Source organism: Gobius niger (genome assembly GCF_951799975.1).
Source record: "Gobius niger genome assembly, chromosome: 16".
Classification (NCBI taxonomy): Eukaryota; Metazoa; Chordata; class Actinopteri; order Gobiiformes; family Gobiidae; genus Gobius; species Gobius niger.
Genome location: NC_136867.1, coordinates 24,144,828 through 24,162,118, shown reverse-complemented (window position 1 = coordinate 24,162,118; position 17,291 = coordinate 24,144,828). Strand labels below are relative to the sequence as shown.

Here is a 17,291-nt window from a genome sequence, read left to right as displayed (position 1 = left end):
GGAACCACTGCAATACATCACTGCACTTGTTTGTTTGTTTGTTTGTTTGTTTGTTAACTTTATTGTCCCCGTAGGGAAATTTGTCCTCTGCATTTAACCCATCCTTCGATGCTGCTGGGGCAACCCGTAAGGAGCAGTGGTCGACGGCCGTGCCGCGCCCGGGGACCCATCTCCAGATGTGGAGCCAGGCTGGTGGTCAGAATCACCTGGCTGGAGGATTCACCTATTGCACATGTTTTTAGTGGTAGGGGAAACCGGAGTACCCGGAGGAAACCTACGCAGGCACGGGGAGAACATGCAAACTCCACACAGAAAGGCCCCGTCCTGGTGGGAATTGAACCCGGGACCTTCTAGCTGTGAAGCGGAGGCGCTAACCGCTGCGCTACCGTGCCGCCGTGCCACTTCCCATATTCAGATATCTCGCTAAACGATACTAAATCAATCGACCTAAAGGAGGTGTCTACAGCTGAACCACGATGTGGGGTGACCGGGGTGACCGGGGTGACCGGGGTGACCGGGGTGACCGGGGTGACCGGGGTGACCGGGGTGACCGGGGTGACCGGGGTGACCGAGGTGACCGGGGTGACCGGGGTGACCGGGGTGACGAGGGGCGACTACTCACTTGCGTGCTTGTCGGCCAGTGCGATGAGCGTGCCGGAGATGTCCCTGCGGCGGTAAAAGCACACCACTTTGGCCTCCACGTTCCCATTGGCCGTCTGCGGAGGGGGAGAAGGAAAAAAAAAAAAGTACAAAAAATGATTATATAAATAAATAAATAACGAGAAAGACAAACATGCGTTGCCAGGGAAACAAGGAGCCGCACGCCGAGCCCCCCCCCCAAAAAAAAAAAAAAAAAACGCAACAAAACGCAGGGCGAGTTGAGCGCGGGCATTAATGAGCGGCTGCACGGAGAGACATGAGGCGAGTGTTAACTTTAGACCCAGACAGAGAAGAGGAGCCGGTGTAAATCAAGACCGTGAAGGCGGCGCACAAAGGCGGCGGGGTCGGCTCAGATTTGGGACATTTCGCAGACAGACAGACAGACAGACAGACAGACAGACAGACAGACAGACAGACAGACAGACAGACAGACAGACAGACAGACAGACAGACAGACAGACAGACAGACAGACAGACAGACAGACAGACAGACAGACAGACAGACAGACAGACAGACAGACAGAAGGACGTTTGACAAATACTAATGAAGCGCTGTGGCTGTGTGGGTTTTTTAATTACCGAGGCTGAGGGGAATATTTGTAGTTTTGTCGCACGCCGAGTATCAGGTACAGGGATTTATGATTAATTAAAGCTCGGTAATTGTTAAGTGTTTTTATTGTACTGGTACTTTAAAGCCACACCGAGTAACATTTCACCCATGAATAGAATATAATACAAGCATTTATTCTATTAGAGACATTTTTTTTACTACGTTGTGTTTTTGGCAACAGTATAATCAGGGTTTCTACAGGTGGCAGCTATAAATACTATATGTTTAATGCATAGATCTAAATAATAGAGATCTGTGGGTCCCATTCAGTAGTAATGATCCAGAGTGGTCTGTGAAATTAAAGGAACAGGCCACCATTTTTACATACGGAGATAGGTTCTTGCCTGAGCTTAGACAAGTTGATGCAAATTGTCTGGTTTTTGTGAGTGCCCTCAGTCACGCAAAACTCTCTGCATATTCCTATAGCTCCAAACGGGGGTGAAGTTGGAAGCTACCACGCTATTCCACGGGCACACAGACCAGACAGATACGCATCAACTTAGCTCAGGTAAGAACATATGTCAGTGTGAAAAAACAGTGGACTGTTCCTTTAACATGGCTGCATAATCTCCTCCTACGTAGCCTGTTCCTTAAAGCAGTACTAAGTCACTCTTGCCCCTAGAGGCCATGAGCACAACTGCAGGTGTCGTAGCAAGTTACGATTTTTGTACTTATTAATTGTCTTGGATATTATATACTACGCTGACAGAAAAGGCGAAGAGAGAGAGGGATATTGTACATCCAATTATACAATGGAAATATTTTTTTTCACTCAAACTTGGCTGTAAATACTGTTTAAAGTGACGCTAGCCCACAGTTAGCTTGCTAGCTTCTTATTCCTGATTATTCCTGTGTATTGGTGGCTCCGGTCTGGTGGCAGTCAGGTTGCAAATATGGTTTTCTGGCCAGAGACACCAGGGGGAGATGAAAGACCCTCCAATCATCCCATAAACAATTGTATTACCCCCACAGGGACTACGGAAAGGATTTATTAAAGTAAACACGTTACTTAGTACTGCTTTAAAAGGGTAAAAAGGTGGGACGTGGACCGACTAAAATCCTCCACAGAGCTCCAGAGTCTGTCAATCATAGATTTAGGTTTCCATTTTTTCGTGCTGATGTACAAATATGACCTCAGCGTTGTCACACGGATCACAGCTATTTTTAGAAAAAAATAATACCTTTTGGAGCCAGGCTTTATGCAGTTTAAACAGTCCAAATAAACACTAGAATCCTGTTTCCAAAGTGTCTTTTGGAGTCGCCCCTGGCCACTAGGGGGTGGTATTACAGCAACGTCAGCTCCCCGCCATGAGGTCCAAAGAGAAGGGCTTTCCTCGCCCGTTGGTTTAAAGCGACAAATGAAAAAAATCTGCATATTTTCGTTTGTATGATTTGTAAACATTCAAACAGAGGAATGAAGGGAAAAGTTGACATCTAAAACCAGATTGGACACAACCGAAAACTTTCAGTGTAGTTTTGATTTTTTTTAGACATAGTTTTTTACTTTTATGCAGTATTCAAGTAATGTCAGGGAGCGGGTTCTGTCTCGACACCAATTTAAATAAAATGTTATGACTTTCAAGATTTGCTGTTCGTTTTGACTGAACTTGCGAACCTGCCGCTGTAAGAGTGTAATGTGCCGCCTCACCTTGTTCAGCTCCTCTATCCTCCTGATCAGCAGTGGGTTACTTGACGAGTTTTCGAAATAAACGTAATCTGTGAAGCAGAGAGAGAAGAGAGAAACACGTCATTCATTTTCACAAACGTCCCCAAAAGCACCACTAATTCATAAGCAGTTCCACTTGGCCCTGGGTCTGACAGCTCAAACGAGTCCAGACCCTCTCCGCGATAATTCGGAGCGTTTAGGCTGATTTCATTCACCGCCGCTGCGTTTGGGAGGTCCCACGGAAGAACGCTGAAGTTACTGCAAGTCGAGCGTAAATGGAAACATACACTGCCATCCAAAACACTGAAATTGAAATGTGGCCATCGCTGCAGTAATGGAGTCGGGGAAGTGAGTGACGCAACTTTTTAGGGCAAAACAAGTGAGCGAAGAGTCGACTACAACAGTTTCTGGTCTCATGTACCCCTTGAGTCCGTTATTCCTACTCAAAGTACCCCAAAAACGATTCACTAAACTTTGATTTATAGGTTTGTGTATGGCACGGGTGCCCAAAGCGCGGCCCTCAGATCGATGTTTGGTGGCCTTCAGACTTCTTGTTTAATTGTCACACATCTCCAGAGATCAGTTTCATTATTCCACACAAATAAAATCTTAAAAAACGAACATTTTATTGTAAGACAGAGCGGGCATTATGGTTCCAAGTCAGAATAAAGGTGTGGGGCCCGGGTTAAACCTCTCGCTCTGCACCAGGGTGAAGGTTTCACTGTATGGCCCTGCCACACCTGCTGTGCATGGTTTTCAAAATAAAGCTAAAACACTCATTTTAAAAGCTTTTACATAAAAGGGGCTAGATGCAAGTTTGTCATTTTTAGCTCACTACTGCCACCTCAGGTCTTATGTGTAACTGCAGCTTCTATATCAAGCTTGTGCATGGCGGCACTTCGGACCCGATTTAACACCTTCTTGAGTGACAGTGCAGGATTTTAGAGGCAGTTGTGGTCTGGGCTGATTCTATACAGACTGCATCGCGTCATAGAAAGGGGCGGGGCCTCGCAGAGGGGGAAAATGATCATCGTGCTAATGCTAACGCTAGCTAGCGCATGCTACGACTGCCGTTTTTTCACTTCTACTGAACAATCTACTGTGAGAAAATATCCATATGCGCCCGAGTTACACTTGACTGTATTTATGTGATAAATAAGTTATATTCCACCAGAAAATGGCTAAAAAAGGGTTTCCCAGAAGATCTGAGAAAAAAGAAAGAAAAATCCTTCAGCGAGGTAGACATTTATATGGTTAGTCTTGTGTTATAAGTGATTTGCCTCAGGTGCACTGTGGAGCGGGTCAGACTGTTTTTAATGCAGGCTAGCTGATACCATAGAAATGCACTAGCCTTGCACTAGCCTAGCGTCACGTAACTCTTCAAATATAAGAACTGCATGAATTACAAAAAAAATATCTCCAGAAATCAGCAACACTCTGGACTAGGAAATGAGTCCCTATGTCAAAAATCCTGAAATATCCCTTTAACAATCATTCAGCAAACATATTGGGCAGCGCTTATTGGGAAATCACATTTGAGTTTACTGCGAACAACAAGAAACCAACAAAGGAAATTATGTAAATTACAAGGTTTACATTTTGTACATTTCAAAATGGAGAAAGTCCCTAAAACACAGAGCCGTTCCAGTGTATGTTCTGCTTCTGCTCAGCCGCCCTACGAGCCCACAGTGATCAGAGCAGTGATCGTCGGACAAAGCCGCCCGACAGGCCTGCGGTGAGAGTGTGCAGCTGCTGGCTCCGCTCCACCTCGGGCCGGGGCTTATCCCTGCGTGGGACGTCCCGAGGGCTCCCTGCGCTCGGCACGTAGGAACCTTAAGCCTAGGTTTACGCTCCTCCCTTTGGCTGCGTTTAGCTCGGTGACGCAATCCTGGCGCCGCCGTCAACCTTTTACAACTTCCGCATCTGTCATGGAGCCAAAGTCGGCGCTGCCACTCGATGGGCGCCGCCTGAGAGGGCTGGGCGGTTTGGGGGAACAGATCTACTGGCAAATGTTTTCAGTTCACAATCACAGTGCACCTTTAGAAAACATCCATTTGAAAGAAAAACACGAAATGAAAAATGAAAAGCTACACTAATACAAGAATTACACGCAAATTAGTGCATGTTTAGGGAGTTTAAGCCCACGGGATTAGCAGCTTTTATTAAGACGCCATAGAGAAACTGGGACATTTAGTTCTCTGCAGACGTTACAATAACTAAAATACACGGCCTAGTCACAGAAAGGTCACGCGCTCTAATGTCTGGTTGTCACATTCGCTGTAGCTTCGTTTCAATGAGGTTCTGCCATGTCAAAACATCTCACAATCAGAAGAGTTTTTATGGCCATGGTTTGGAAACAGGTTCACAAACTAGGTAAGATTGACATAGAACAACAACGGGATTGGATTTACATATTGTCTAGGTTAGGGTTAGGCAAGTTTGGTTGGAGGGCCGTGTGTAGCCTATAGTTAGGAAATATTTTCTGCAGTGGTTCTAAAGTGGTCCGGCTCAGAGACCCGCCAATACCTTATGGACAAGCTGCGACCCAAATAAAACTATAACTCATACATCTTATAAAATATTGTATCTACCACACATGTTTTTATTGAACAAGCCGTAGATTTGCCTTTAAGACTAAAATTCTGATCAAAACAACCCAATAATTTTAATTTTAACAGATCCCAGTGTGTTTCCGTGTAGTTTTAGATGGAAAATATTGAAAAAAGTTACCTATAGGCTTGCGACCCCCTTCTGGCTCCCGACCCACCAATTGAGAATCACCGTTTTACATTATATATGACCAAGTGGGATGTTCTACAAGGACAGTAAAAAATACACTATTTCTCGCATTTTAAGACTATTTCCACAGGTATTTGATCCCTCATTTGAATAATAATATTTGTCAAAATCATATTGGGGGCCAGAGGTTCTGTGCTGGTGGGCCGGATTTGGCCCCTGGGCCTGATTTTGCCTACCCCTGGTATAGGTGTATAAAGTGATAAAGTGATAGAGCAGATTACAGTCTGTACTGAGTTATTAGGTCTTTATTGTTCATGAGGCTGATGGTGGTGGGGGAAAAACGTTCAAGTGGGGGGATCTATGGGTCTTGATAGACTGTAGCCTCCTGCCTGAGGGGAGGGGGGTGAATAGTCCGTGTCCAGGGTGAGAAGGGTCAGCTGTGATCCGACCCACACGCCTCCGGGTCCTGGAGGAGAACAGGACTTGGAGAGATGGAGCTCACCCTCTCAGCAGCAGCACAATGCGCTACAATCGATGCTTGTCCCGGTGTGTAGCGGCGGGGAACCACACGGTGATGGAGGAAGAGAGGATGGACTCGATGATTGCCGTGTAGAACTGCACCAGCATCATGGTCGGCAGCTTAAGTTTCCTCAGCTGCCGCAGGAAGAACATCCTCTGCTGGGCTTTCTTCTGAGGGAGCTGATGGTCGGCTCCCATTTAAGGTCCTGGGTGATTGTGGTGCTCAGGAGACGGAAGGACAACCAAAAGATTCTCAATGGGGTTAAGATCTGGACTTTCTAAACCACTCTGTGAGCCTGATGAATCCTGGCATTATCATCTTGCAATATGCCCATCAGGGAAGAAGAAATCCATTGATGGAATAACCTGGTCACTCAGGATGTTGAGCTGATCTCATTCTTTGGGCTCATAGTGTTGCTGTTCCTAGACCCGAACAACTGCAGCCACCCCAGATCAGTTTGTTAAATCCAGTTGCTGACTTTTTTGTTTTTTTGGGGTTGTGGATTAGATGACAACATCACAACAAGCCACAATCATCCACAAAGACTAAAACATGTGCAAAAGTTTGGTTTCAGTCATGATTGTTTTAGCCTTTTAAGGTCAGTGCCAGCTTGGCTTTTCCCAAATCTAAAAGCTTCTCGACTGGACAGCTTGACTTGAAAGCTAAGACCCACAAAACTGATCCTAACCTTTTTGTAGCGTTGTCGCCCCTTTGTTGTGACTTTTTCTTTCACGTTCTCATCTCTTTCTTTGGCACATTTTTGTCCCGTTTTCGTAGGTTTTTTTGTGTTTGTGGCAGGGATCTATGGGACCGTAGCCTCCTGCCTGAGGGGAGAGGGATGAATAGTCCGTGTCCAGGGTGAGAAGGGTCAGCTGTGATCCAAACCACACGCATCCGGGTCCTGGAGGTGAACAGGACAGGGTTTATTTATTTTTGGTCATGTTTTCATCACTTTTTTTGTTGTGTTATTGTTGCTTTTGTTGGGTTTTCATCAATGGCCGCTGACTGCTCTGCTTTATGACCACGACACTGGAGGTCGCCATTGCTCCGCCATTGCTGTAGTACCTCCGTATCGCCGCTAGTGCCCCATTGAAAAGCATTGGAGTTTAGACACGTTAAAAACAACTTTAACGCCTGGTTTCTATTTTTTCAAAACTAGACTAGTCTAGATCCACACAATTTAAGAAACCAGGCTGGTTTTCGTGAGAAGAATTTTAGAAATCTCGTACTTAATGAGGGTCGGACTGTTAGCATTGGAGCTGCGCGAGCTACACGTCACGCAAGAGCCGAGTCTACGGTGAAGATCCCGCCCTTATGTCCTTTTTAGGAACATGCTTCGTCAGAGCTGGGGAGGGGGAGTCTGTAAATCTGTCATGAATTCCCCCACGACCGTAGTCATTATGGTAAATGGGGAGGAGTGAGCAGAAGCTGTCCATTTATATATACAGTCCATGGTTTTCATCCTTGTTTTTGTCACCATTTTGACGCTTTTTTCAAGACGCTTTTAGACATGGGTAAAACCAAACTCGGTTCAGGTGGGGGTTAAGAGAAATATCGTAATGAAACGGCTATTCAAATGTTCAAAAATGTCGTTGAATATTTAAATTTTCTCCTCTCATCATAAATCCCGAAATGTGATCCATCTTCCAGCCCCAAACAACCAACCATTAGCCGCTTCTTTGACTCGTCAGCGTTCCGTTTGTTTCGAGAGTGACTGCGGTAGCAGCGAAGGCGGTTTGTGGCAGTGCGACGCCTTCGCACTTTGCGGTGCTTCCTCGTGGAGCTGCCGCTGTTGCATAAACCCGGCTTTAGCCCCGAGTGAGTGGGTCAGATTATAACACACACACACGCGGCGCTGTGCCCTGAGGTGGAGCTCTGTTCACCCCATCCCCCCATCACACCCTGCACCCAACGGGCCACACATCCTCCAGCAACGGAATACAATTAGGCAATGGAGTTATAGTGCATTATACTGCAGTAAAAAGGGATCTTTAAATAAACCTACAGAGACGATGGTCAAACTTAAGACCTTTGTAAACACGGCTGAACTGTGGCTCCTTCTCAGTGGATCATACGTGTTCAATAATCCCGTGGCACGTCAGCATTTTGCATATGAACAAACGAGGAGCGTCGACATTCGCTGCAGGAGGAGTAAAAAGATTTAACAGGGCTCAACAGTCCAGGAAGTAAAAATACCATCCATTATAGCCTAGACTTTCTTTGTATTCATTAATGTTAGGGTTTTGAAAGAGCAATAGCAGCAAATCAGCTTTGTGGACATCGCGGTGCATCATGGCACGCTGGATTGTTACACATTTTCAAGTATTTGGTATTTTCTTGAATGTAAAATATCCACGCTGTGGTCAGACGTTAGCGCAGAGCTGATTAGCATCTGTTGTGCTTTTAAGCTAAGTGGACATATTCAAAATCGACTTTCTTGAGGCTTAAACCAAGCGTTGTTCCCTCATCAAAGACAGACCTGGAGTAATGTTTCACAACATTCATTAGGTTTCGAGTAAACCTCGGACAAAGCTGTTAAAGGAACAGGCCACCGTTGTTAAATACTGAGATATGTTCTTACCTGAGCTTAGATGAGTTGATGCGTACCTGTCTGGTCTTTGTGTGTGCCCTCAGTCACGTACAAAGACCAAAGATGTTGTTAGCATTTGGCCTCTCCCTGCATATTCCTAAGGGCTGTCACGATAATAATGTTATCGACTTATCGTTCAGTAAATAACACATCGCCGATACATTTTTGGGCTCGATATTTATCATCTGTACATTTATTAGCATTTCCCCCTATTTCTCCTTTGATTTTTAACTGAAGCAAATTGAGTTACATTATATCTCATGTGTGGTATTCAAGGATATGATCATTTTACTTGACAGTTTCTAGTGTCGTTAGAGTCAATAATATCGTTTATCGCGATACTTTCCTGCCTCAATTTATCGAACTTCAAATTTGTTATCGTGACAGGCCTATTCCTATAGCTCCAAACGGGTGAAGTTAGAAGCGACCAAGCTCTTCCACAGGCACAAAGTCCAGACAGGTATGTATCAACTCGTCCAAGCTCAGGTAAGAACATATCGGCTACATTTAAAGGAACAATGGCCTGTTCCTTTAAATGTAGCCGAAGAAACAGTGGCCTGTTCCTTTAAATGTAGCCGTTTTATTCTTCTACGGCGTTAGCGCCTCGTTCTGTACTTCCTGATTACAATCGCATCAGTGTTTAAACCCAATTCAACATTATCTAGGTTTTCACCAGCTCTTTTCCCCTGCATTTCATTATTTTATTTACTTATTGGTTTATTTTGGTCGGGACAGTGCAAGTTAAGGAACAAGCCACACCAGATTGTAGCCTTGGATTGTAGGCTAATTTCCATCCATTTCCATTCCATTTTCTCAAACACACTCTCATCCTGGTCAATTGTACATGTTTTTAGTGGTAGGGGAAACTGCAGTACCCGGAGGAATTTATTATTATTTTAGAGACAAAATAAAATGTAAAATATCAAAGCTGAGATACTTAAGTCAAGTAAGTTCAAGCTCCATATGCATGACATGTCCACTTTAATATTTGAAGTTTCACGTTTTTTTCACAGTGGAAATATCCAAGTTGTAAGGAGGAAATGAATGTGCTTTTCAATGTTAAAATGCACAAATCATATATTGGTTTCCTGTCCGTTTTAGTCACGCTTTTCCTAATTAGTTTTGCTCACATTGTGCAGCCCTTTTAGAGGAGTACCATAACTTCCTGAAAACGCTGTGATTTGCTCTTTTTTATAATCACAGAACGACTGTCATTCTCAATTTCAATTTTGAATTTACTTTAAGACATCTTGACCTCGCAGACAACACCCTGTTCTGCCGCTTTACTAATTTGACACGTCTTACAGTCGTCAGCGAGAAACTAAAATCCTTAATAACCACAGTTCGTGACCGGCTCCAACGGCGAAGAAACTAATTAGTCCAAATCTTAAATTCGAACCGACACATTTTGTACAGTTAACGGTGAGATTGTGCGATCGGCTGCAGCACGTCTCCGCCCACGCTCTTCTCCTTTAGCTCAGAGATTGTTTATTAAAAAAATCCAATTTGTTATAACTGTGTTTGAAGAAAGGGCACTCTCTGACTGCAAACAGCAAAACCTCATATTCCTGGATTACCACTGGTTTGCTCCGATCGCCCACACACTCTCCAGCAAGTTCATGCCCCATCAGCGCCGCCAGGACTTAGCTCATAAACTAGCCGTGGAAATTACAAAACACTAACTTAAGATTAGTATTTAAGGTAAAGGGAAAGCTTAATGTCCCCAAAGGAAAATTTGTCTCATTTTATAACACCGCTGGGAAAAGAAAAGGATAACCCGCCCGACGAAGGATGTCAAGATTAACCTTTTTTAAATCCACCCAAAAACGCATGAAGTCAGCAGCAGGTTAAGCTCTTAACTCACGCCTGAACCGAGAGCATTTTCTCCAGTTCAGCTTTACCCAAATCCTGTAGGCCAGTGTAACACCTCAATTGAAAACTAAGATTTACAAAACTAAATTGATCTTTTTCCTCACATCATCAGATTTTTTTTCATCACTTTTTATGTTGGGCAGTCAACTCATTTTTGTCAAATTTTCGTGACTTTTTTGTCATTTTTTCGTCACATTTTTCGATTTTTTTTTTGGTCAATTTTTTGGTCACTTTTTTGTCACTTTTTCGTCAAATTATTCGCATTTTTTGTCAAATTCTTATCACTTTTTTGTCAATTTTTTGTCACTTTTTCATCAATTTTTTCTAATTGTTTTCTCCCTTTTGTGTCAAATTTTTATCAATTTCTGTCATTTTTTGGTAAATTTTTTGTCACTTTTGTCACATTTTCACCCTTGTTTTCATCTCAGTTTTGTTGCTATTTTCACACCTTTTTTCCAGAAGCTTTTGGATTGGGGTAAAGCTGGAGAAAATGTGCTCGGTTCAGGTGGGAGTTAAGGGGTTAAATAATCCAATGTGCAGACAGACAGTAAAACTGAAAATGTTTTGCCAAAAGGAAGAGTCCCAAAAGAACCACGTAAAGATTCAGATTCAGAAAACTTTATTGATCCCTCAAGGGCAATTGATTTGCTGCAACCTCAGACAGATATTGCACAAACACATCACAACACTCACTGTGTGTCACTTCCAACAATACAGAAAATAGATGATAAAAAAAGGACACATTTCAAAAAGGTCAGGGTCACTTGGTAAACACACTCCCTTCAGAATTCAACAGTTCAGTCAGTGACAGAGGGGACAAAAGAGTTGGATAAACGATTTGTTTTCCGATAAGGTACATGGAAACGATGTCCAGAAGGCATGAGCGAAAACTCAGAGAACAGAGCATGAAGAGGCCGACCCAAGATACACTTAGCGCCTGCTCCTCCCAAAGAGATTTTAGAGCAGATTTTGACAATGTTTTGCAGTTTATTTTGATCTTTCACAGACAAACCCTTGTGCCAGCAAACAAATGAAACAGTTAAAAGGCTCTCTATGAAACAGCAGTAAAAGTTGCAGAGAATCCTTTTGTTTACATTAAAAGAGTTCAGTTTCCTTAAAAGATAGATTCTCTGCTGACCATGTTTAAAAATAGAGTCTGTATTTGCGTCAAACCGCAACTTGTTGTCCATCCAAGTCCATAAAGTGAATTCAAATTAAGCAATTCAATTTGACAGTTAAAGCTGCTCTAAGCGACCCGTTTACTATAATAGACCCATGCCCTCACCTCACAGCACATCCCCCGCACCATGTAAACACAAACACGTGAACAATAGATGCGAATGTTCGAAGCAGAAGACGCAGCAACAGTTAGCGGCTAACAGTTTAGCATTATGACAGAAGTTAACAAAAAGATGTTGAACTGACAAACATCTGACCGATCTGCTCTGATGAGGCTGAAATCCTCGTGAAATGTCCGTTTGTTTATTCATCCAATATCTACAGGAGCCGTCAGGTCTTTTTCCTCCTTTTTTCCTCACAAAGCAAAGCAGCACCGGAGGAGAGGCTGAGGCGTTCAAGGGTTGTGGGAAAAAAGAAAAAGGTAAAAAAAAAAAAAAAAAAAAAAGATCAATCTAGTGCAGAAAAAGGAAATATCTTCCTGACTGATTTTTTAAATGGAAAGAGTCAGGGTTTTAAAACGAGTCCCCCCAACCTCCTAGGCCTCGGGGAGCAGAGAAACATCACAATGAAACTTGTTTAGCCACAAGTTTGTTAAGTATAAGTTTCACTAATCCTCAGTCAATATAGACGTGCTGCACATCATTGTGAACCACAAAACCTGGAGAATTAAACCTCTCAGTTGGCTTTAACCTCCACAAAAGTATTTTGAGCCGCGAAAAATGCCACAATTAGCAACAGTATGCTAATGCTAACGGCAGCTAATCAAAGCTGGGACAGAAACTATGATTGAATCACCGAAAGTGATTAAAAAAAGATAAAACAAAGGTAAAACATATCAGCCGCATTGAGGCATATCGGAATCGGCCTTAGAAAAACTCATATCGGTCGACCTCTAGCTTCAATTATAGAAATATATCTAATAGAGGCGGATGCCGATATGCACATTCATGTATCTGATGTAAATCCATTACAAATATATATCTATATATAGTATCTCTTGAAGTGTAATTTCGGATTCTTGATGATTATGTTTTGTGTTTATGCGTTACCATAATTGGTACTTGAATAATTGTCTTATTAAAAGCAGTCTTTTATCATAGTGTTACAATTTTAAATGTATTTAGGCATAATACGTTTTAACTTTAGCCTAAATCCTTTTGGTTATGTACTTAAAATACAAAGAAAACAATAAAAATATTCCATTCTAAATAATGACTGTAGAACAAGCTACCACGACGATTTTAACGCCTTTAACGGCATATACACTTGAATTTTCTCAGGTCTAAAATTGGTTGTGTTTAATTCATACAATGTGTACAAAAGGGGAACTAGAAGTAAAAAGTAAAACGCTCGTGATCGGAAATGAGTCAAAAATAATAATAATCATGGCAAACGCTCTCATCTAAAGCCGGTGCCATTTCAAACAGTTAATTAACGCTAAAACGCAACTGAGCCGCTGGCGACAGGCTAAAAAAAACTGCCCAAGACAGAAGTTCAAGATGACCCAAAGAAAACACATTTCAACATTCAGTGAAACGTAATCGCCGAGCCAAGAGGTGTCACAACATTTTAAATTGACGGAAAACACAGCACCGCATCCAAAAGCGTTCATGTCTTTCGTTTGGTGGCTGCTGCTCGTGAGAATCCAGCTGCGGCGAAGGCTCCGTAATGGCCGCGATTCAACATCTTTGTCTTGGCTTTGAAAAGACGAAAAAACACAGACATTTATTTCAGGTTCAAACTTGGGTCTTGTCTTGTGGCCTCGAATGACTATTAGGAAAAGGATACAGTGGAACAGGCGAGCAAAGGTTTAAAAAGGCAGATGAGGGCGAGGAGATCGAGTCGCTATGAAGCTATTCACATTACTACTGCGACTCAAGTAACTCGTGCCCCTAGAGGCCATAAGCGCCACTGCAGGCGTCGTAGCATGTTGCGGTTTCTTTTACTCATTCATTGTCCGTGAGAGTAAATACTACGCTGACAGATAAGACAAAAAGAGAGAGCCACTCAAACTTGGCTGTAAATACTGCTAAAGTGGCGACAGTTAGCTTTGCCTGTTAGCTTGTTGTGTGTAATGCGCCTCCGACTCGTTGCGAGGTTGGTTTTTCTAGACAGAGACACCAGGGTTAGATGAAAGACCTCCAATCATCCCATTAACACTTGTATTATCCCCAGAGGGACGACTAGTAAACAAGTTACTTTGTTTTTCTTTAAAGCAGTACTAAGAAACGTGTTTACCTAAATAAATCCTTTTCGTACTCCCTGTGGGGGTGATACAAGTGATAATGGGATGATTGGAGGTTCTTTCATCTCCCCCTGGTGTCTCTGACCAGAAAACCATGTTTGCAACTTGACTGCCACCGGTCCAGAGTCACCAATACACACTAATGGAATCACGAAGAAGAAGCTAACAGGCTAACGGGCAAAGCGAACAGCGGGCTAGCACCACTCAAACAGTATTTACAGCCAAGTTTGAGTGAAAAAAATTATTTCCATTGTATAATTGGATGTACAATATCCCTCTCTCCCTGTGTCTTTCCTGTCAGCGTAGTATTTACTCTCAGACAATTGATAAGCTAAAAAATTGCAACTTGCTACGACACCTGCACTGCGCTTATGGCCTCTAGTACTGCTTTAAGACAAATGAAGAGGCCAAAACATGACAATTTCAAGTTTGAAAGAGCCTCATATCAGTTAAAATCACTGCCAAAGGAACAAGTCTGTGCTTTGTTCATGTGGGATAAGATCCATTAAGCAGAGAATATGATTAAATATGTTTGAGTACAGTAACATAAATGCAAAGTTGCATATAACAACAAGACTAACACTAAAACGGCTTGACTGCATCTTGAATAGGGATGGACCGATCAGATATTCAGTATCGGTATCAGTAGCCAAACCGGGCATTTTGAGAGTATCAGATTGGATTGAATTTGATGACTGGACGGGTCCGATACAAGATGAATCTGCAGTGGCTCCAGCCTGCAGGTTTACCGTATCACAGCAGTGGTAAACCTGCAGACTGGAGTCGCTGCAGATTCATGGCCTTCATGCTATCGCTAAGCTAGGATACTGATTTGATTTGATTTGATTCATTCTTATTATTGTGTCTTCTATCGTCAACCTGTCGCTGCCACCTGCTTCTGAAAAACTTTGTAATTTAAAATTCAGAGCTAAAGCCAATACCTCTTGCATGTTTATAAAAAAAAACAACTCAAAATATCGGATCGGGAGCTCATAAAAGCGGATCGATGTATCCCTAATCTTGAATGAGACTATACGTTTGTAAAAGACTGCAATCAAAACTTTAAGCCACACGGCACATTTTGGATCATACTGTTGCCAAAACAAAACATGCTCCTCCAGAAAATGCTGTTTTTGCAGCAGGTAAATCAAAGAATGGCTTTGGATGAGAACCTGTTTGAATCTCATATTCGGCTTTAGTTACAAGGAGACGAGCTGGAGATGAGCTGGAGACGCACCACTCCCAGTGAGTCGCTCAGAGCAAACGTTTACTTAGTCATTTGGTATTTTTCAACCATATATAAACATATGCAGTAAATAAATGCTTGATTTTATTCTATTTATTGGGTGAAATGTTGCTAAGCAGTGTTTGCTCGGAGGTATAATCAGCCTGCTTGAGATGTGATTTAATTGTGCTTTCCACACTAACACTGTACATCAAACAACTTTATTCAGCCGACTGTGGATTAAACATTGGCGCTCGACAAATCAGATACAAGACACTGTCAACTCTCAAGCATGAAAAAGACAGTAAACCACATGGTAGCAGCTAGAAGGTCCCGGGTTCGATTCCCACCAGGCCGGGGGCTTTTTGTCTGGAGTTTGCATGTTCTCCCCGTGTCTGCGTTTCCTCCGGGCACTTCGGTTTCCCCTACCACTAAAAACATGTATAATAGATGAATCCTCCAGCCAGGTGATTCTGACCATCAGCCAGGATCAGAGGATACATTTTTCTACGGGGACACTAAAGGATACAAACAATACAAAATGTAATTTATTATTAGAATAAATTCAGGTGCACAACACTCCAAAGTACGACTCAAACCTCGACCAAGTTTGCAGACGACACAACAGTGGTGGGCTTCATCAGCAACAGAGACAAGTCAAACTACAGGAGCGAGGTGAGCAGTCTGGCCATGTGGTGCACACAGAACAATCTCTCTCTAAATGTGGAGAAGACAAAAGAGATTGCTGTGGACTTTCGAAGAGTGCGGGTCCAGCATGCTCCTCTAACGATCAACGGAGAGGGTGACCAGCACCAAGGTCCTGGGTGTGCACATCACAGAGAAGCTCTCCTGGACCATGCACACTACATCACTGGTCAAGAAAAGTAATCAGCGTCTCTACTTTCTCTGCAAGTTAAGAAGAGCCAGCCTCCGTTAGGTCCACCTTCTACAGAGGGACTATAGAGAGCATCCTGACCAGCTCCATCACTGTGGTTCTTCTACAGAGGGACTATAGAGAGCATCCTGACCAGCTCCATCACTGTGGTTCTTCTACAGAGGGACTATAGAGAGCATCATGACCAGCTCCATCACTGTGGTTCTTCTACAGAGGGACTATAGAGAGCATCCTGACCAGCTCCATCACTGTGTGGTTCTTCTACAGAGGGACTATAGAGAGCATCCTGACCAGCTCCATCACTGTGGTTCTTCTACAGAGGGACTATAGAGAGCATCCTGACCATCACGGTGTGGTTTTTCTACAGAGGGACTATAGAGAGCATCCTGACCAGCTCCATCACTGTGTGGTTCTTCTACAGAGGGACTATAGAGAGCATCCTGACCAGCTCCATCACTGTGTGGTTCTTCTACAGAGGGACTATAGAGAGCATCCTGACCAGCTCCATCACTGTGGTTCTTCTACAGAGGGACTATAGAGAGCATCCTGACCATCACGGTGTGGTTTTTCTACAGAGGGACTATAGAGAGCATCCTGACCAGCTCCATCACTGTGTGGTTCTTCTACAGAGGGACTATAGAGCATCCTGACCAGCTTCATCACTGTGGTTCTTCTACAGAGGGACTATAGAGCATCCAGACCAGCTCCATCACTGTGTGGTTCTTCTACAGAGGGACTATAGAGAGCATCCTGACCAGCTCCATCACTGTGTGGTTCTTCTACAGAGGGACTATAGAGAGCATCCTGACCAGCTCCATCACTGTGTGGTTCTTCTACAGAGGGACTATAGAGAGCATCCTGACCAGCTCCATCACTGTGGTTCTTCTACAGAGGGACTATTGAGAGCATCCTGACCAGCTCCATCACTGTGGTTCTTCTACAGAGGGACTATTGAGAGCATCCTGACCAGCTCCATCACTGTGGTTCTTCTACAGAGAGACTATAGAGAGCATCCTGACCAGCTTCATCACTGTGTGGTTCTTCTACAGAGGGACTATAGAGAGCATCCCGACCAGCTCCATCACTGTGT

General features: G+C 43.4%; 1 protein-coding gene across 1 annotated transcript in view; it reads right to left on the bottom strand.

Moving 5' to 3' along the window:
• Positions 1-17,291, bottom strand: part of mta1 (metastasis associated 1) — a 101,589-nt gene that overhangs the window by 67,822 nt on the left and 16,476 nt on the right. The window contains exons 2-3 of the mRNA XM_079573490.1: positions 2,919-2,986; positions 623-716 (exon numbers count right to left, since the gene is read on the bottom strand). Of these exons, the coding sequence (XP_079429616.1) occupies positions 623-716; positions 2,919-2,986 (162 nt within the window). The remainder of the gene's footprint in view (positions 1-622; positions 717-2,918; positions 2,987-17,291) is intronic.